Source organism: Buteo buteo, chromosome 16 (genome assembly GCF_964188355.1).
Source record: "Buteo buteo chromosome 16, bButBut1.hap1.1, whole genome shotgun sequence".
NCBI classification, from domain to species: Eukaryota; Metazoa; Chordata; class Aves; order Accipitriformes; family Accipitridae; genus Buteo; species Buteo buteo.
Window position 1 is genome coordinate 24556834 of NC_134186.1, and position 20449 is coordinate 24577282.

The following is a 20449-nucleotide window of genomic DNA, read 5'->3' on the forward strand; positions in this document are numbered from 1 at the left end:
ATCTAAGTTAAGTTATTCTATGGCCTAGTTTACTTTCATTGAATTGTCTTAAACAAAAATTATTTTGACAATTCATGATCACTACTAAGAATTTTACAATTTTACAAAATCTGTTTTTTCTAGGGATTTAAATTATAATAACATGGTAGAGTTCCCTGAAGCCATAAAAGCACTCCCAAGTCTAAAGGAGTTGTGAGTATCACTTATTCTCCCTTTTTACCAGTTTTCTTTCTCCTTTCCATAAATAAAAAGAGAAAAGATATTCCTGGATTTAAGAATGCTTATCTCATTATGCAGCAACCTAAATCAGATTAAGTTATGCTAAGTGAAGCTATAATTAAAGGAAAATGCAATCATCAGCTAGAGAGGGAACCTATTGAAAATCATTTTGGAGTTATATAAGCAAGCAATTATTCAGGAGAACCATTAGCATAGATCTTAATCATGAGCTGGTTTTGGCCTCCAGTAGCAGAATGAAGTATTCACTGATCACACGTTTTCCTTGTCCCCTCCTTGAGAGAGGAGGAAGAAGAGAGAAAGCACAGGATCGTGTTTTGTACAGAATAGTTTAATGAAATATTTTCAGTTTAGCTGATGTGCACTAGACAGAAATCATACCTTCAAAGTTATTCCTACAGTTTGACTTACTCCTATTTAACTACAATCCTATTTTTGGCAGGAATGGGAATTGAGTAGGTGTGAAGAAAATTACGATTGGTTGAATTTACTGGCAGTATGTTTTTAAATTTTGGGTTTCTTCTTTGCTAATATCTTTAGGGGATTTCACAGTAACTACATTTCCATAATTCCTGATGGTGCATTTGCAGGAAACCCCCTTCTAAGAACGATGTAAGTAATTTTCATGCATCTATTTTTAGTCTTTAGCAGACAATGACTGTAAGAACAGTGATTGAAACATGTTCTTCATTTTCCAGACATTTGTATGATAATCCTTTGTCTTTTGTGGGGAACTCAGCATTTCAGAATCTGTCAGATCTGCATTCCCTGTAAGTATCCTCTCAACTACATAGTACAATAAATGGATAAGAAATGTTATGGCTAAGAACACAAAATAACTAAATTTTCTGACTGCCTCTTACCTTATAATTTTTTTGCAGTAAGCTTTAATAAACATTGTTATTGTTGGGAATATCCAGTTTCTTAAGAAGCTCTAGTAAATATGCTTTACAACCTTTTTATTTTTTTTATTATTTTTTTTTTTAAATCTTCATTATCTTGCATAAGACACATAACCTCAGGCCAAACGCTCAGGTTCTTACTTAAACAAACTGCAATATGTCCTAGGTGGTTTTTGAACAGAGATGTACATTGTGAGAATGTTTTGCAGGTTAGTGCATGCATGCTCTCAAAACGTGTCAGTTCTGGGGGTGACAAGTAAGCAAAATGGAGTGAGACTTCAAACTTTGAACTACAAACTACCTATGAGTTTATGCCCTTTTCATATGTGTATTGATAGGACTCTTCCCAGCTTGATGAATTCCAGTTGTTTGCTAATGGAGGACTAATTTATTAAGCAAATTACTAGTATAAGCAGCAGTGAAAAAATTTAGCATTTACACACTATTCGTGTGTAAAATTTAAACAAAAGCAGTAAGAATGTTAGAGTGTCTCCTCAGTGAAAATATCTGCCTGATAGCAGGATTGAATGTAACAATTCATTTGCATAATAGTTTACAGCTAATTTTTGTGGGGAATTTTTTAGGGTCATTCGGGGTGCCAGCATGGTGCAGTGGTTTCCTAATTTGACAGGAACCGTTAATCTGGAGAGCTTGTAAGTATCTTCTACAGAAATAATTTCCAATAATTTCTTGGTTTTGCCTTTTGTGAAGTGATTAAATATGATTAGTGGATCTGAAGAGCAACTGGATATATGTTCTCTTCCCTGTCAATAAATGTAATTATATAGCTTTCCTTACTGTGATACCTGGGTGCCTCTTAATTATTATTTGTTTAATAGGGTAAGCTGACAACAGCCTATGAAAAGGCCATTGATACTAACCCCCCTCTCCCAGAACTGAAAAGCAGAAAAGTTGGCCTCTTCCAAAAAACCAACCCCCCAAAAATTTTGGTGGGTGAATCTAGCACCCTGAGAGCTGAGACACCATCCTTATTCTGCTCTTCCATACGCTTGTTATGCCATCTACCATCAACAATGCAAACATTTATATATGGGTTGGTTTTTTTTTTTCCCCCAGAACTCTAACAGGGACCAAGATAAACAGTATTCCTGTTAATTTATGCCAAGAGCAAAAGGTGCTACGAACTTTGTAAGTATATATATTGTGCTCCTATTTTCATCTGCATCAAAATGTTTTAAAAGAAACTTAAATCTAATTTAAAGCAAAAGTATTGCTTAGAATCGCTCATCCTAGTATTTCTATGAAAGTCAGAAATCTCATTCTGGTTTCTTGATTCTTCAAATCAAGATTCATGGTAGAGTTGATGTAATGATTTATATTCCTGAAACAGAGTCCCCTTTATAGGGGTGCACTGTATTTGTTTCATACGTTATAAAAGATATGGTGCTGCAGAACAGTCTTTGCATCTTCAAGTTCACTCAGCCACTATTCATTCTTAACAGTAGTCACCTACCTTCAGAGGTTAAGGAAGAGTTTAGTTATAGTGCTTTGACTTTTTGTGTTTGGGAACACGGAAGAGAGCATCAGGAACTAAGAGAAATGCAGATGAGGATTAGGAAGAGGATAGTAATACAAAGGCAAGACCAAAAAAGCAGTAAGGATGTGTTAAAATAAATGCAAAAAAACCCCAAACTGGTAAACGAAACCATTGGGAGGGTAGAGGCAAAGACATGTTTACAAAGGATACACATGGGAAAATTTTGAACAAAAGAAAGTGCTGAAAAATGTATTCTGTTTTCTGGAAGAAAAACTGGAGAAAAGGAATGATGAGGTAGGATTTATTTTCAAATGGCACTTTATATTTTGAACAGAAATTTGAAGATTGTTTGCAAGTCTCTCGTCTCCTTTCTTGCTGCATAGTTTCACGGAAAATTCTGAACTTCCCTAGCTCTGCTTAGGGAGGTACCAGTATACTAAATCAAAATTTGCACAAAATTCCTGCATTGCATATCATCATCGAGTTTGTTCTAAAAAAGCAGATTATCAGTAAACCTTTTCAGATTACAACTCTCAGAATTCAGGGAATTTGTACAGTATGTTTTTGGGGTATGCAAATATCCAGATGCAGAGCTGAAAGCAGTGAAATAGAATATAGAATATACATAGAAATAGAATATAGAATCAAAAATACTGGTTGGGAGGGATCTCATGAACTGTTGAAGCCACTACAAAGGCACAGCCTGTTTCTCCATTACTTTTCAATTACAGGGCACTAGTGTCAGTTGTTAAAGTTTGTCATATAGAGAGTTTTGGGATGAAATTTTTTTAATGCTTGCTTGCTTTACATCGCTGGTTGAATATTTCAGGAAAGTAAAAAAATAAAATTGTTCACTGAATTCAGTGGCAAAAAGAGGAGACAGAAATGTAGCTTTTAAAAAGGTTACACAAATTGAACATAAGGCAATGAATCAACATTTTACAGTTATATAGACAGCCTTATTTCTGCTATTTGCTGACTGTTGCAAGGTTGACATAGCAGTTATGTCTTTCTACGTTTTTGGGTGTGTATATGTATAGTCAAAGTACATAGTGGGGCTATTTAGGACAACTGTGGAGAGATCACACATGTGATACCCTTCATGATTTTCTTTAAACTGCCCTTAGTTTTTTCACATGTTACTAACAGGAAGATTTTTCTGCCAATCCATTTAATGGTTTGTCGTTGTTTAACCCAGCAGGCAGCTAAACACTACACAGCCGTTCTCTGACTCCCCCTGCCCGCCCACAGTGGGAAGGGGGGGATGATCAGAAAAAAAAAAGTAATATTTGTGGGTTGAGATAAATACAGTTTAATAGGACCGAAAAGAAAGGGAAAATAATAATGATACAAGAATTAGAATATACAAAACAAGTGATGCACAATGCAATTGCTCACCACCTGCCAACCGATGCCCAGCCAGTTCCCGGGCAGCAGCCCCCGGCCAGCTTTCCCTCCAGTTTATATACTCAGCATGACGTTATATGGTATGGAACATCCCTTTGGTCAGTTGGGGTCAGCTGTCCTGGCTGTATCTCCTACCAACTTCTTGTCCCCCCCCAAGCCTGCTCACTGGCAGGGCAGTATGAGAAGCTGAAGAGTCCTTGACCACTGCGTAGCAACATCAATGCGTTAACAACATTATTCTCATCATAAATCCAAAACACAACACTATACCAACTATTGGGAAGAAAATTGACTATGTCCCAGAGGAAACCAGGACGTGGTTACAAGTGATGAGATGTTTCAGGCAGAAAAGAGTTGAACTAAGCACCTTTCTCCCATTTTCTGTTTTGAAGGGATTTGTCTTATAACAATATAAAGGACCTCCCAAGTTTTAAGGGCTGCCAGTCCTTGGAAGAAATGTAAGTAGAAATACATGTTATTTATCTTTATTACCTCTTTAGTATGCTGAGTCTCCAGAAACTTTATTTGCTTCATGTTTGATTGTAAGTTTCTAAGATTCAGGACGGAGAGAGATAATATGACCATCTCATGTGAGGAGTGTGCTGGACAGAAAATTCAACCACTTGTGTTTTCCTCAATTAGCTAAGGTTTAATTGTTCCTCTGATGCAAAAAAAGAACGAAGGGCACCTTAATCCTGCATTTCATAGTAGTACTGCTATACGCATAGATGGAATGAGCATTTATGTGTTTTCCTTCCTGCCTGTTACCTCTTCCACTCTTCAGTTCCCTCCAACCATCAGCCTGTGCTTGCATAAAATATTTTTTCCTCTAGCCCCTGTAAGACACATTCGAAATCCATCTTTGCTTTTCCTTACTTCACTGCTTTAAAGCTTCTTAAGCTTAATTTCCAGACCCTACACAATTTTTCTGCCTGCATATGTTCCTACTTCTCCTTCTACCTCTGCTGCACTCAAGCTTCTTTCCCCTTCACCAGAGTGGGGCTAATAGACTTCTCACAGGCCTTTGCTGTTACACTCTTGACATCTTTAGGCTTGTACACATGGTTAATTGTAAAGGCAGCTAGTGAACTGGAAGTATAATTTGCCTGTTAGGTCCTGAGGCGTTACTCAGCATTTTCCTTTGATAAATCTGTATTTTGAGAAATGAAAGTTCACTCAGGGTTAGAATATGCCTGAAGACTCCCTGCAGAATGAAGTAGATTTGTTTTAAATTTCAGTGTGACCCCTCAAAGTTCACAAAGTGTTACTTTTAGCTTGGAAATAATTCAGTCCACACTTAACAGTCTCTTCTAAATTAAGTGACTTGTGAATTGGGATTGGGCAGAGGTGCCATGGTTGTATTAACATGGCTAATGCGAAATACTTAAACAGTTTGCCTACAAGGGGAAACAAGAAAAATCTTATCATTGGTAAGGCTAAATCTATACATGAGCAGGCACGAAAACTACCCCTTGATTTGAAGTCAGCCCAGTTAGCCAATAAAGTTCTGTTTCTACTTTTCCACTTTGCAGTTCCTTACAGCATAATCAAATCCATGAAATCACAGAGGATACCTTTCAAGGACTGTCCTCCCTTCGTATCCTGTAAGTGGACGTAGCTGCATGCTGAGTAAAGCAAGATAATGTTTTTGATTCCCATGTAAACTGATGCCAGGGTTTGGTGTTACAAAACTGGTTGATGGCAAAAGGCCGGGTATGCTGGAACCTAAGGTGAAGCAAACCATGTACAGGAAATACTAGCAGCAGCCAGTTTCAGTCCCGTTCTTTCTATTCTCCATTTTGTTTTTCTAGCCTATATTTTTTTTATACATACATACATACATATTATGTATGGAGAGAAAAAAAGGAGGGGGTTTTTTTTGGTAGTCTACTATTTTGCATTATATTTTTACTATATTATCCCATTATATAGTATTTATTGGAGAGATCCTGTCTGTTTTCCTCATGAGGATCAGACAAGTAAACAGAATTATCCCTTCCCCTTACATCTCTAGCTATATGAAAATTATATAGGAACGCTGAAATTATCAGAAAAAAAATCCACAAATTGACAGGTGTTTTAAAAGAAGAGTCGTAATACAAGTCATGGTGGTCCAGTATGAGCTGGATCTGGAATTTGAAACCCAGCAAAGCTGCTGGCCTTCTGCTTGTTCTCGTGTTGTCTCCCCCCAGCCCTGCCGCAGGTGCGGTTGTCACCGCAGGGATCGTCCTGGCACCTTCAGCCTGGCCGTGGGTGGTGGCAGAGCCAGGCTCTACCTGGGGAGCGCAGGCTGAGCTGCTAGCGCCAGGAAGGAAGGGAAGGGGGGCAGGAATGGGAGACGGATTCTGCTTTGGGGGTGAGGTGAAGCAGGATACAGCTGCCTTACCGAGGGATTTGGCTGCTACTGCACCTGGCTGACTGGGGAGAGAGGGGAAACGGGAGGGTTGTTCAGCTTTGCTGACAAAGGCATAATGTATTTGTCACCTTGGCTTTTTTCTCAGTACGGTGGCTGTTACAAAGTTTTGATGAAACTGCTAAAATAATCTCATTTGGCATTCATTGCAGTGACCTCAGTAGAAATCGGATCCATCAGATCCACAAGGAAGCTTTCACCACTGTTGGAGCTATTGTTAACCTGTAAGTAGGCTATTCTGTGCAGCGACCTTCTCTTTCTATCATTAAACTTCTGAAATAGTAAATATTTTTAGCTTAAAATTAATACGTGCCCATTGTGTTTCATCTCTGTGAATCACGAAACCTCTCGCTAGCTGAACATATGCAGGGCACGCTTCTTTAAAGTGCCTGCTGCGCTGACAGGCATTTGCCAGACCACAACCTCAATATGACACTTTAAAAAGCCTTCCTACTTCAATGAAATGTATGCTATAGCATCTTCAAACGTACTTTGTTGTAACACTGTCTTAATATTCACGTTTCAGAGACCTAAGTTTCAATGAACTCACTTCAGTTCCAACTGAAGGATTGAGTGGACTGAACCAGCTTAAACTTGCAGGCAATTCTGAGTTGAGAGAAGCTTTGGCAGCAAAGAACTTTGCAAAGCTCCGGTACGTTGGTAAATAACACCAGAGAGTGCCTCGCTTATTTTGACAGTAACAAGCAATGTGACAATAAATGAAGCCAGTTTAGATAATACTCATGACAAATGGTCAGGCCCTTTGCTGAGTCCTGTAGTGCCTTAATGTTGGTATATATATATGAAAGGGCATCTGACTCTTCTGGTATAAAAGCCATTTGCAGACAATTTTCTTGGAACCTTTTGTATTTTTCCTCCACCACTTTTCAGGAAGTTTTCATATGACTTTGGAGTAGTGGTTTGGGTGGATTCCATTTGTTATTGAACTGAGCACATCTGTCATTCAGAGTGTGGAAAATGGGAGCAGATGCGCAGGTGTCTGATTCCATAATCACCATGCTTTATACATACGCTGTTTATTCTTGGAGGCAAATAATAAAGAGTAACAGTAATCATTCAAATGGAAGCCCTGTACTGATTTCAGTGGGAGGTGGATCAAACAGTGATTAACTGCTTTGCATTTTCAAAGATCCTTCTGCACCCTAAGAAGAAGCAGTTAAAAATTGTTTCCTGTAGTGTCCAATGGAAAAAATGGAGATGAAGATACTGTTAATTTGTTGTAAGGCCAGCAAATGAATCCATGTCACTTTTAGAATCAGGCTTCAGCAGTGCTGTGGAGACAGCAGATCCATTTTTAGGTTTTGATCTGTGTTTGAGAACTAATGCATTGTGGGATCCTTTAGACTAATGTTCCTCCCCAATGTTTACCAGAACAGAATTCAGGAACAGTACTGCAGATAGTTGATATTGTAGCCTTGAGTCAGAAAAATTAGCTTCTGGTCTGCTATTATCTCATTGTTTATGTGAACTTTTAAAAACTCTCTGTGCAGCTGTACTTCTTCTTTACCAGAATTAGTGGTATGTACCATTTCTGTCAAACACACACAAAAAAAGAGGGGAAAAAAAAATATCTCATTTCAGGGCCACAAAATGAAGTGAGAAGAAAAGATGTAATTTTTAATGTTGTGGTCATCTGGGAATTAACCTTCTTAAAAACCAGTTACTCTTTAATTAACTTGCTTAATTAGCTTTTAGTTTAATTTGTACAGCAACACCACAAACACTGGTCAGAATTTGATTTGTACGTGGAGTAGAATGAGTAGTAGAGAGCTAAACATCACAGAATTTTCTTTGTACCCGTTGCAGCAGACGAGACTTGGATCCATCACCTATCCTTTATCTCATTGCAAAAGTTCATCAGAAATGGTTACAACTGATCCAATTTGAAATAGTTTACTATTAACAACCATGACCAAAAGAAGCTTCAGTTTTAGCACTGAAGTGTGCCACTGAAATATTTTTAATAGATGGTAATCTTAACTTCGGTTACAATGGGTAATGCTCTTTGTTGTTCTGCCTGCATTTCAGGTCACTCTCTGTACCATATGCTTACCAGTGCTGTGCATTTTGGGGTTGTGATTCTTATTTAAACTCTAATGCTGAAGATTCCCGTCACCAAGATCAAGGTGCCTTGATGGATCGCGAGAAGGGTAAGTGTTTCATTGTACTAAACTGGCAGTATTATTTTGGGCCAGACTAGACCGAATAATGGTGTATGTTGTCTTTGAATAAGGAAATTTGGAAAAATGTAAATCTTTATAGGGATACAAAAGCTGTCTCTGAAAGTGCTTAGCAGTTGCTTACAGATCGGCAGTGCCATGTTCCTTCTAAATGTGTGAAATGGATTTATCTGAGAGTGTAAGATTTGCCTGGTTTTTAATAATAATAAAAAAAAAAATCCATATTTTAAAAAATTCTAAACTGCCAGTATTGTTTCTGTCATTTTCTGCTCTGGCAGAAATGGTTCTCAGTATTTCAGCCTTCCTGTTCAGAAAGGGCTTATCCTTCCACTGACTACTTCAAGGCCCATAGATCTTTCCCTGGTGATGAAAGATGTTGCTGCTTTGTTAGAAAGCATTCTGAGTAGCTGGGACAGGCAGTAGTAATTCAAACTGCTGCAGCGATTTCCGCACTGAGCATTTGACCTTACGTAGCAAACTGGAACAGCTCCACTTGTTAAAGCTTGAATGTTGGTGAAGTGTTAGGCCTTTGATCTTTCAAAGGACTATTTCCATCCTAGGCAGCTTCACTGCATTTCACTTTTTTTTTTTCCTTCCTACAACTAACCTGTTTTTCATTTTTACTTGGATACAGCTGATGCAGATGTTCTAAGAAATGAGGAAAATGAGGAACTGGGACAGACTATTATTCACTGTACACCAGCAACAGGTAAATCTTATAATGTGCTTTAGCCACATTGTGAACTTCAGGCATGGTGTTATGCAAATAGCTGTCTGCAGAATTACATGTTTCATTCCTCGTAGTCATTCTGTACGCAGAAGATTAAATTCTACAATGCCTGGGTGAAACTTCATTTGATGTCAGTGTTGTTTTGGATGAGCAATCACAAAGATTTGGCTCAGCTTTAGACACATAGCACTATATCGGAGAACTATGCTAGGAGAAAACCAGAAGTTTTGTTCCATAAGCAGAACACTCAAGACTGTAATACTTATATTTGGAGCCTGCTGTGTTTAATGCACTGCCCCCTAATTCTGCATTACTCTTGCCAAAGAGATGTCTGTGGAGCAGACTGTATGAATGCTCATCTGTTTCAGTGAGAAGTCAGCCTGTGCTTTAAAAGCTTAACTCAAACTGCTGTCATTGGTGGTTTTAACTAAGCTTGATGTCTTTGCAGAAGAGAGGTTGAGGAACGCTTATGTGATCTGTTCCCCAGCCCTGCTATAGCCACATTAACTGACAGCAGAGGGCTATTACAAGTAGCTGGAGCAGGCAGTAGCATCTTAAACTGCTACAGATATTTGCACAATGAGTAGTCTTATTGGCGTACCAGAACTGCTCCAATTCGGGCTTGAACAGTCCAGGAGTGCTTGAAAGTCTTTGATCTTGCAAATGAATATTTTCATTCTAGGCAGCTTTGTTGCTGCCCTTCTGCTTATCTTCCTCGAACTGCAAATTTCCACACGTGGTTCCACTCAGCTCCTAAAGCACTTGCTGTGGTGCCTCCTGCTTCCTTGCCTTTGCCATGGGCTCTCCAGAGGATTCCTTCTATACGTCTTGTACCCTCCTGTTTGCATCAACAGGAATACATAGATGGGGGGTACTGTATGCTTCCAGTGAAGTTACTTCTGGATGAGCAGGGGTTTTCCAAGTCTTGTTTCATTCTCTTCTCCTAAACTGGTATTTTACATCCATTATGAAAATCTGTTTGGTCTTCGTCTTTTGGGCTAGCTCCAGCTTTAGTATACAGAATATCACAAGGATTTCTTGATCACAGCCAAAAAAAAATTGTGGCCAGAAAGTCAAATACATTATTAATGTAACTGTACGTGATCTGAGAATTAATTTGACGAAGGCTACTTATTTGCTTTTGATCTCCTGTTCACAGAATGAGAATTCAGATGGTGTGTTACATGGGTTAAATCTTTAAAGCCTTTAGCTCTCTTTTTTTTTTTTTTTTTTTTTGCCCATGCCAGAGATGCTGTAGCTCTAAAAGGGAAGGAAGAGCTTGTTTTACAAGTTCACAATTTGCCTTGGTTTTCACCAGTCCCTCCCATACTAACAACTTGTTTTCTATGCCATGCTGTCGTCTGGTCATAAGTAGGACACTCCACCCACGGTGTAAGTTGTGAATCATTGCTCATCTCGTAGATCCACTTTCCGCTTTGCCTAATGGCAGGAGTGGATTGCTGAACAGTGGCACTCAAGTAGCGTAGCACTGAAAGCCGTGAAACTCATCCTTCTGAGCATGAACTTCCCCGGTGGGCTGGGAATATTAGCGAGAGAGGAGGGTAACTTTTAGCACTAAGGATAGTTAGACCTTGGGAGAAAGACAAGGGAGGAAAGTGAGGTGGGGTTTGTTTGTCTGAAGATACCTCACTGTACAGCTACTAGAAAACAGACTTCAAATTGATTTTGGAAGCACAGCATCGACATTTTTAAATTTCCTAAGTAGGAAGTTGTTTTTATTTTTAAGTAGACTCAGTTTAGCAGCTATTGTTGTGTCATGTGAATGTACTGCAGAAATAGTTATTTTGGCGAGAATGTCTTACTTGGGAATACCTGCAAAAAAAGGGATTTTACTGGTCTGATAATCCAGATAGCACTGTTATTCCCTGCCCAGAAATGAAGCTTGCTCGTTTAAACAAAAAGATTCTTTTTTGACTTGTCAGTTCAGTAATTTCTGGAAGTTGCTTTAGGCCTTGGGAGACTTTTGCACTGACATTTAATCGTTCTCCGCAGTTGCTGCAGCCCACATTAGTGATGGGTTGTACTTACCTTTCACCTGCCTAAAGGGAAGGCACGAGCTGCGCAGAGCCTGGAGTCGCCGGCTGAATCCGGCTCAGAAGCTCCGGCCCGAGGTTGCAGCACAGTTTGGCATTTTTCTGCTCTGCCTCCAGCTCCCAGTGTGCCCGACTGCAGGGAGAGATCCCCAGCTATTGTGCTTTGGACAATTAGCTGTGCTTAATGGGGATGTAGGAGAGGTTAAACTCTTCTAATTGTTACTTAAAATCAGTAGGATTTCCTATGGAATAAATAGCAATTAGAAGGATTAGAAGGGTAAGCAGGAGTAGTGACCTTTTTTACTTGTCTCGCCTCATATTATTTTGCTTGTTGGAAGTTTTTTTATTATTTAAGCTTTTTTTAAGTGGGAAAAGAAGAAGAAAAAAAATCATTTTCCCTATATGACTTTCCAAGCTCACAGTGCCCTTCAGTGACGGGGGTGGGGAGTGGGGCTTGTGGTGAATTCCCGTCCCTATTAAAGCTGATTAAATTGAATTTGTCGGCTGTTTTACAGATATTTCCTTGTGACCAAAAGTTACTCCAGGAGGCATGGTTGTGAAATCATTTTTTGAGAGAACACGTTGCTTCTAAAGAATTCTTTCCCCCACTTGCTTTTATTTTGTTACCGATTTTTTTAATGAAGTATGAAATCTAAAGAAAATAAAAAGTATTTAGGTGGCACTAATAAAAGCTATTTTGAGTAGCTAAAAGGTAATTAAGTTTGTTTAGCTAGCTTGTTTATACAAAGTATTCTCAAGTGACCATTCATTGCAGTAATTATTTCAGGCATAATTAATTAGTAAATAGCTTCAGCAGAATAGTTTACTTTTAACTGACCTATTTAGCAATTCAGCTGTGTACTCTGTTCATGAATTAATGAGTTCTCTTGTAATACCTTTTGAAAATCTTGCTTATTCAGGCATGATTTTTTTTTCCTAAATTGGTTGTGCTTATGTTTGGTGTTTTTTGGTTTTTTTTTTCTTCTAGGTGCTTTTAAGCCGTGTGAATATTTATTGGGCAGCTGGATGATTCGACTTACTGTCTGGTTTATTTTTTTGGTTGCTTTGTTCTTCAACCTGCTTGTCATGTTAACAATATTTGCATCCTGTACTCCATTGCCATCTTCCAAACTGTTTATAGGCCTGATTTCTGTCTCTAACTTATTTATGGGAGTCTATACTGGTATTTTAACTTTCTTGGATGCTGTCTCTTGGGGAAGATTTGCTGAATTTGGCATATGGTGGGAGACTGGCAGTGGTTGCAGAGTTGCTGGGTTTCTTGCAGTCTTTTCGTCAGAAAGTGCCATTTTTTTCCTGATGTTGGCAGCTGTTGAACGGAGCTTCTCTGCGAAGGAGATCATTAAAAAGGGGAAAAGCAATCGCCAAAAACAATTTCAAATCGCGGCAGTTTTTGCTTTCCTGTGCGCTGTGGTAGCGGGATGCTTACCACTTTTTTATAAAGCGGAGTACTCGGCATCACCTCTTTGCTTGCCCTTCCCCACTGGAGAAACACCTTCGTTAGGTTTCACAGTAACTTTAGTGCTCCTGAATTCATTAGCGTTTTTGCTAATGGCTGTTATCTACACTAAACTGTATTGCAACTTGGAAAAAGAGGACCTCTCCGAAAACTCGCAGTCCAGCATGATTAAGCATGTCGCTTGGCTAATCTTCACGAACTGCATATTCTTCTGCCCTGTTGCGTTTTTCTCATTTGCACCGTTGATCACCGCGATCTCTATCAGCCCTGAAATCATGAAGTCTGTTACTTTGATATTTTTCCCATTACCTGCTTGCCTGAATCCAGTTCTGTACGTGTTCTTCAACCCCAAGTTCAAGGAAGACTGGAAGTTGCTCAGGCGCCACATGAGCAGGAAGAACGGAGCGGTAGCGATCGCCGTCAACGCTCAAGGGGGCTGCGCGGCGCAGGATTTCTACTACGACTGCGGCGTGTACACCCATTTGCAGGGTAACATCGCCGTGTGCGAATGTTGCGAATCGCTCCTCTTATCCAAGCCCGTGCCCTGTAAACATTTAATAAAATCACACAGCTGCCCCGCGCTGGCGGTGGTGCCTTGTCAAAGGCCGGATGGCTACTGGTCGGACTGCGGCACCCAGTCAGCCCACTCCGACTACGCGGACGAGGACGACTCCTTCGTCTCGGACAGCTCAGACCAAGTGCAGGCCTGCGGCCGCGCCTGTTTCTACCAAAGCCGAGGATTCCCTTTGGTTCGTTACGCCTACAACATACCGAGAATTAAAGACTGAAAAGGCTTTGCGCCATCAGCTGTTCCAATAAAGAGGTATAACGCTTCGTAGACTGTTGCCTGTTTTGACCTTTCGAGCAGGAAGCACTTTTGTAATCATCATTTAGTGTCGTTTGTAAAGAAGGGAAGCGGGCAGTAACTTCTTGAGCCATACGTTTAAAAATAATTAAATAAATCAATTGCCCTGACTGTAAATAATTGGTAAACCAAATTTGTTACCCAATATTTTTACTCTTTCCACGCAATAGTGGTTTCTTTTATACGGTTTTTTACATGCTAGTGGCGTGTTTCCACGTTGTACTCCAGTTGTACTTTACTTCTGCTGTTGGCAAGGTAAGTTCTGTTGATTATTTTTTTTCTTTATTTTTTCTGCCAAAGCACAATATAAAGGACAGCTGTTTAATATTAAAGAAATTATTTTTAAATGTGACTTTTCTATAATTAAGGAAAAAAACTCTCTTGCTAGCTTTGTATAGTGTATTCAGCATTGAATCTCAGGATGAATTTTACTGCAGGGCCAAAAAAGGGATTAATTCTCCCATACATAACTGTGACAGCAATATAGGAATACCATGTTTGTTTTGTATTTCAAGCCAACGTTCAATTTTAAAAAAAAGGTCATGTTACAATAAAGCACTTGCGTAATCTACACTATCTGTAGACTATGAAATAAGCGTAGTAAGAGCTGTCAGGAATAATAGGGTTGAATGCATTTTTCCAGTGATGATGCATGACTTCAGGTGAACCACAGCAACTTTCTTCAGTATTATGCAGTCGGGTCACACTGTTGGAAGGAGTTATCGATGCATCGGTGGGTGTTAGCAGTGCTGTCGATGTATACAGCTCGTGTCTTTGCAGAAAGACTGGGGAATACTCTGCAGCCTGTTGAATGTTACAGCACCCCAATAATATCTACGAATAGACTTGAGATTTTAGCAAATAGAGGGAAAACAGAAAGCAATTTTGCAATAAAAGAAAACCATTTTTGCCATTTATTTTGCTGAGAGTGAAGTACACTGTGCAAAGTCACTGATTTTCATGTAAATCAGTGCACTATTTTAAAACCATTCAAGTCCTGCGACCCAAATGATTTAAGTACAATCAGTGATCCATTTATCTACATTTAGTTTGAAATCTGATCGATATAAAGTTATGAATGCATGATTAAGTAATTACATATGTTTCTTGAACGAAACACTAAATCGAGAGCAAATCCACTGCCATCCTAGTTACTCTGGAGACATTCTCATTAAGATTTAAAGCTAGATTGCTGTTTTAAGAATTAAACTGTATATACTGTTCATACAATGAATTTTTATCTTTGTATTGTAAATTATTTGATAGGACACATGATGGGAAATGTGGCTTCAGTTCATTTTGTTAATTAAAGCTACCTCCTAAACAATAGTGGCTGCCAGTAGCAGAATGTTTAAATGTGGTTTATATACTTTTTGCATTGTAAATAGACATGGTTGTATATTGTCACTGTAATAAAAACAGAATCCTTGTATATCAAAATCATGTAGTTTGTACAAAGTATGGGAGGATTATTTACTGTATGCTGTTAATTTTGTAAGCCAAAATATTCACATGTAAAAAACAAGAGAGAAGAAAACCAACCCAGAGTTGTTAATTCTTATATTTACACTCATGAATATTACATCTGCAATTAGCATGGAATGTTACACTGAGAGCAAATAAAGGGTACATGACTATTGATTGTTATTTATCTCTGTTTTTCCAAAGTTAAGGCTGAAAATGGTGCACATCTGAAATTATTGAGCGTACATAACATGTCATTTGCTCTCCACTGCGTGTGGTGAGAGTTTAGGAAAAAATTGCCAGCAAAGTAAGAAAGCTGCCAATTTGCAAGTGGATTTATGATCTCGGACTAATGCTGATTCTTGGCATGCAAAAGGTTAAAACCTTCAGAGAAGTGTTTGCCCTCTTAGAAAGCAATCTCTTTAATAAAGACATTACTACATATTGTATCTGAGTTGAAATGTTTTTAGTACGGCTTGGAAAAATCCTACAGATGATGGTTTTGGTTTTCATACTATTTCCATGCTGAGAGTTGGGCGGGGGGGCAGTTAGCCATAGTCTTGTAAGAGTCCCAGTCTGTTCCACACTCTCTATGTTGGCCAACCAGTCACAGGTAACGAGCATGCTTTTGACAAGAATACTTCTCAAAAAGGACAAGAAATGTCAGATGCCATTTCATAATCGGTAGGGAAGGAAATCCAACTGTCAATTTCAAACAATGGTTTTGAGTATGGATTTATTTATTTCTTCTGTTTTACAAATGAGTTTTCACTGAAATGCTATTAAAATGGTCAGATGAGATCTGTTTGGAGTTACAGTATTTAATTTATTCATCAAATGGTTTTGATTTAATGCAGTCAGCCTAGTGTCTTCCAGCACACACAGGTTTTATCTGCTGGTACAGGGGAAAGACTACAGGCACTGGCTACTAAAATCAGCCCGTCAAGAAGCAGTGCCGCAAAACTTGCCTGTCTCAACATCGCCACGTGCTCAACCCCTTCGGACGATCGCGTAGGGAGAACCCGGAGAAACCAGGTACTCAATGCCTCTGTGTCATGTCTTTGATGGACAAGCTGGTCTCGGTAGGAGGGCACAATGTTCGGATGTTCACAGCTGCAATAGGAAAGGGATCTACTGGGAACTTGCTCCCTCTCCTCCCCACTCCAAAAGCGGTATCATATACGTGGGGACAACTTGCCTTAGAGCTGTGCTGTGTTAGCAGTGCGTGCGGTTTCTCAGTTACCTCTGTACAAGCGGCTTTCAGAGCTGTCACCCAGGCAGCCATCTCCTTAGCGAGGCAAAGCTTCCTAATTTCAGTTTGGATACTCAAATGACCGAAACTTCACAAGTTACACTCTTCTGGGGTGTCCGCAGGAAAGAAATCCTGTGATTTCCTAGAGTCTAAAGCTAGCCGAAACTGTTCTTACGTGAGAATGACACATACCTTGCTTCTAAACCCTTCTGAACAGCTGCTGTCCTGAGCCCAGCGCTGGATTTAGCAGACATAAAGAATTTGCTCTTGGCTTTAAATAAAGGAAAACTTAGGGCAAGGAGAACGTTTGTTTGTTTGTTTGTTTGTTTGTTTGTTTTCCTTCCTCATCTGCTGTTGTGAGGAAGCAGGTTTCTACAGGGAGACAGTCCCAAATAAGATTGCCAAAGTTGTTGCTAAGGTATTCCCTACCTTTCCCCCTATTGAGAGTAATTTCTTACGGACAGCTATTAGCCTGCTCTGTGGCACTATGCTGATGAGATCTCTTAATTTGAAACGGAGCCTTTTTATTCTCTTACAAAAATAATGCATCTACTTAAGCAACTTTTTGGTCTAGGTCCCTTTTACCCCTTTTAATTTCTTTCCAGTAGCACTTCCTATTTTTAATCATAAATTTACTCAGAAATTTCAAAGTTATACAAAGATGCTTTTCTCTAATAATTCTTTTGACCTTGATTACTATTTTTAAGCCTTCAGTTTTAATTTACAGGGTAATATTTTTAATTAAAAGCACACTGCAGAGTTTGTTTCATATGTACTCTCAATAATTTTTAATTACATAGATGCTTTTGATCTTTTGCTGCTAGCATAGGTGTATTTTTAGCAAGAGATTTTTTTAATAGTACCTTTCACGTATTGTACAGTAGCATCTGACTGATTTACACTTAGCACTAGAGCTCAGCTGAAGTTAATTCAGTAAATAAGGAAATTAATTAAATCTGAAATGGGGTAATACATCACAAATTACTGTTTTCTTTACTGTTGCATACTGTAAGAACTTGGAGGGTAAATGGATGCATTTCATATGTTGCGTTCATGGACTATGCTACAATAAAACGTCATCATTTAGGTTTTACCTAAGAAATGCTAGTTAATGGTTGCTGTGGCATTTACTGTAAGGAAATTATTTAGATTTGAGGGTAACAAAATATGAAGTGTCTCACTGGTTTCCGGTAACAAAAGTATAACCTGTAAGTGTCATTTGAAAACTTCAGCTCCAAAATGAACAACAAAATCTGTTAATAACTGCAGCTTTAAAAGAGATAAAGACTTTGTGCAGAAGCATAAACTAGCTGAACAAGCAGAGGCTGTTCAAAAGCAGCAGGGCTGTGATCTCCAACTAACGTAAAACAACTGAGGTGAGGAGATCCTGCTATTGGTGCAATAAGATGGGATCTGAATATAAATGTGTTTCGTAGAGTTCTTGCACATTCCCCTAACCGAGAGAGAAATTCTCACCTTCTGGAGGCCGCGCTCCTTGAACGCAGATGGCTCCACATCTGCGGTCAACAGAATCTGGACTGGGACCAGCAGCGGGTACAGTGTATTGCACAGACAAGAATACACCGTACGGAGAAGGAAACCTGAAGCAATCCAAGACCTCTCAGATTTCACAGCCTCTAGTCAAGCAGAACTACACGTGCAGGCACAAAAATAGCCAGTAGAAGAGTGTAGGCAGTGCTTGGTCAGCTCTGACACCGAGTGTGGAGCCAAGTAGCTTGCTTTCTCGCTCCTGTGCCTGCTGCACCATTTTTCCCTTGTCCTGGTTTCAGCTGGGATAGAGTTAATTTTCTTTCTAATAGCTGGTATAGTGTTATGTCGTGGATTCAGTATGAGAATAATCTTGATAACACACTGATGCTTTTAGTTGTTGCTAAGTAGTGTTTAGACTTAAGTCAAAGATTTTTTAGCTTCTCATGCTCAGCCAGTAAGAAGGCTGGAGGGGCACAAGGAGTTGGCACAGGACACAGCCAGGGCAGCTGACCCAAACTGGCCAACGGGGTATTCCATACTATGGGACGTCATGCCCAGTATATAAACTGGGGGGAGTTGGCCTAGGGGGGGATTGCTGCTTGGGAACTAACTGGGCATCTGTCGGCGAGTGGTAAGCAATTGCATTATCCATAGCTTGTTTTGTATATTCCAATTCTTTAATTATTATTATTATTTTATTATTGATATAATTATTAGTGTCTTCCTTTCTGTTCTATTAAACTGTTCTTAACTCAGCAGTTTTACCTTTTTCCTTCCGATTCTCTCCCCCATCCCACTGGGTGCGGGGGAGTAAGCAAGCAGCTGCGTGGTGCTTAGTTGCTGGCTGGGGTTAAACCATGACACCCCCCCACTGGAAGATCTGAAAACTCGGGAAGGCTTCCTAAATTTGACTACATTTGGCTCAAATTTTCTATTCTTTTTTTTTCCAGGTTGCAAGTAAAATCAAGATATACATTCTTTTCTTCACAAATGTATGCTTAGACAACAAGCTTAAGGCATATTGTCTATGCCTTAGTTTGTGCTTAAATTTAGTAAGGTTGTTTTTTTCAGTAGGATTATTTTTATGCTTTTTCTGTGTTCCTGAAGACAAGTGTGGAACTAGACATTACATTTGAAAGCAATCTTATCTGATTATTTTCATTAAATCTGGCTAGTATTAAGTTGAACTGAGAGGTTTCCTTCTGATGGCTTTATGTTTTTAGAGACTGAGTTGATCAGGTTACAGTTGAATTTCTAAACTATTTCATAAAGAACAGCTGGCAACTTCAAATATTTCAGAGTTGTCAAATCAGGGTAGTTGGTGATTCAGGGTAGTTGCTTATGCCTAGAATTTAATTCATTCCAATTTTGTTACCTGTAGAATTGCTTTCTTGATATCATTTTCTATGTAAAATGGTTTTTCAAATACTGTGGATGGCAATTAGGGATTACTTGTGAGCAATTTGTCAGGAGCATTTGGATGTTCAGACAGACCGATTGGCATGATTCAACAGTCAAAGTATAGGTCTGTGAGTATATCACTCTGCGTTTACTCTGAATTTAACTCCCTGTTGCTAGATAGCTTCAAGTACTTATTCCATAATCTACGATGGTGGGGTTTCAGTTAGCACTGAAAGACTAAATGTCAGTTTTGTCATTTCTTTGGCGAGAAATTAGGCTAATTTTTCACAATAGTAACAACCAGAGGGCGGTGTGTGTATTTATTTATTCACTACACTCTATTGTTTGTGGCAACTTTTGTGCTTCATTGTGTCAGTTTGATTTTGCCCATAGGCTTTAGCGCTGTTGGTGCTTAATTCCTGCCAGGGCAGATGCTTTTTAGAGGCAGTCTTTCCTATTATGACACTAAGTTGACAGAATTAAGGTTTTGCCGTGAAGCACGTCCTGGTAACGTGCTATTTGTCTGCTTGTCAGTCATTCTGTGGCCATAGGAGTTGTGTACCTGAACCTGCAGGGTTGTTGTTTCAATTGTTAGTATTTTACAAAATGACATTGTTTGGGCTTTTTACCTTGCTTGTATTAACTGGGGCACAGAGGCTGTGGCGCTGGCTTGACAAGTTGGGCAGAATGGTAAGAAGAGGGATAACAACGATATTATTTTATACTTTCACTTCCCTTCAAAGTTGGATGCTTCTGCCATTCCAGTAACGGTGCTTTAATTCCCCAAAAGGTGAACTGGCTCTCGCCTCCCTCTGTACAGGCAGTCTTGATGCATAAACTCTGGTACCTTGTCACAATAGTAAGGTTTGTTAATATAAGCTATTTCCCCAATTCCTGTTCTTGAATCCCCAAGGAATTATCTTATTCTGTATAATAATATAGAGAGGGAAGAGAAAGACTCAGATGTTTGTGTCTGCCAAGATTGCAGCTGGCTGCTGCCTTGCCTTGAGACATCCATTTCATAGTTTCTGGCCATCCTGGATGAGCAGCTGTGGGG

The 20449-nt window shown here is 39.3% G+C and overlaps 2 protein-coding genes across 4 annotated transcripts in view; both read left to right on the plus strand.

Annotated features, from left to right (window-relative positions):
- Positions 1–16030, plus strand: part of LGR4 (leucine rich repeat containing G protein-coupled receptor 4) — an 85508-nt gene extending 69478 nt beyond the window's left edge. For all 3 annotated transcript variants that reach the window (XM_075048212.1, XM_075048213.1, XM_075048214.1), the window contains 12 exons: positions 124–192; positions 778–849; positions 936–1007; positions 1724–1792; positions 2217–2288; positions 4437–4502; positions 5577–5648; positions 6610–6681; positions 6984–7109; positions 8507–8628; positions 9293–9367; positions 12431–16030. In XM_075048212.1, the coding sequence (XP_074904313.1) occupies positions 124–192; positions 778–849; positions 936–1007; positions 1724–1792; positions 2217–2288; positions 4437–4502; positions 5577–5648; positions 6610–6681; positions 6984–7109; positions 8507–8628; positions 9293–9367; positions 12431–13707 (2164 nt within the window). In that variant the 3' untranslated portion in view covers positions 13708–16030. The remainder of the gene's footprint in view (positions 1–123; positions 193–777; positions 850–935; positions 1008–1723; positions 1793–2216; positions 2289–4436; positions 4503–5576; positions 5649–6609; positions 6682–6983; positions 7110–8506; positions 8629–9292; positions 9368–12430) is intronic.
- A 2532-nt stretch (positions 16031–18562) lies between these two features.
- Positions 18563–20449, plus strand: part of CCDC34 (coiled-coil domain containing 34) — a 29810-nt gene continuing 27923 nt past the window's right edge. Inside the window, exon 1 of the mRNA XM_075048216.1 lies at positions 18563–18622. The gene's annotated coding sequence lies outside the window, so the exon portion shown is untranslated. The remainder of the gene's footprint in view (positions 18623–20449) is intronic.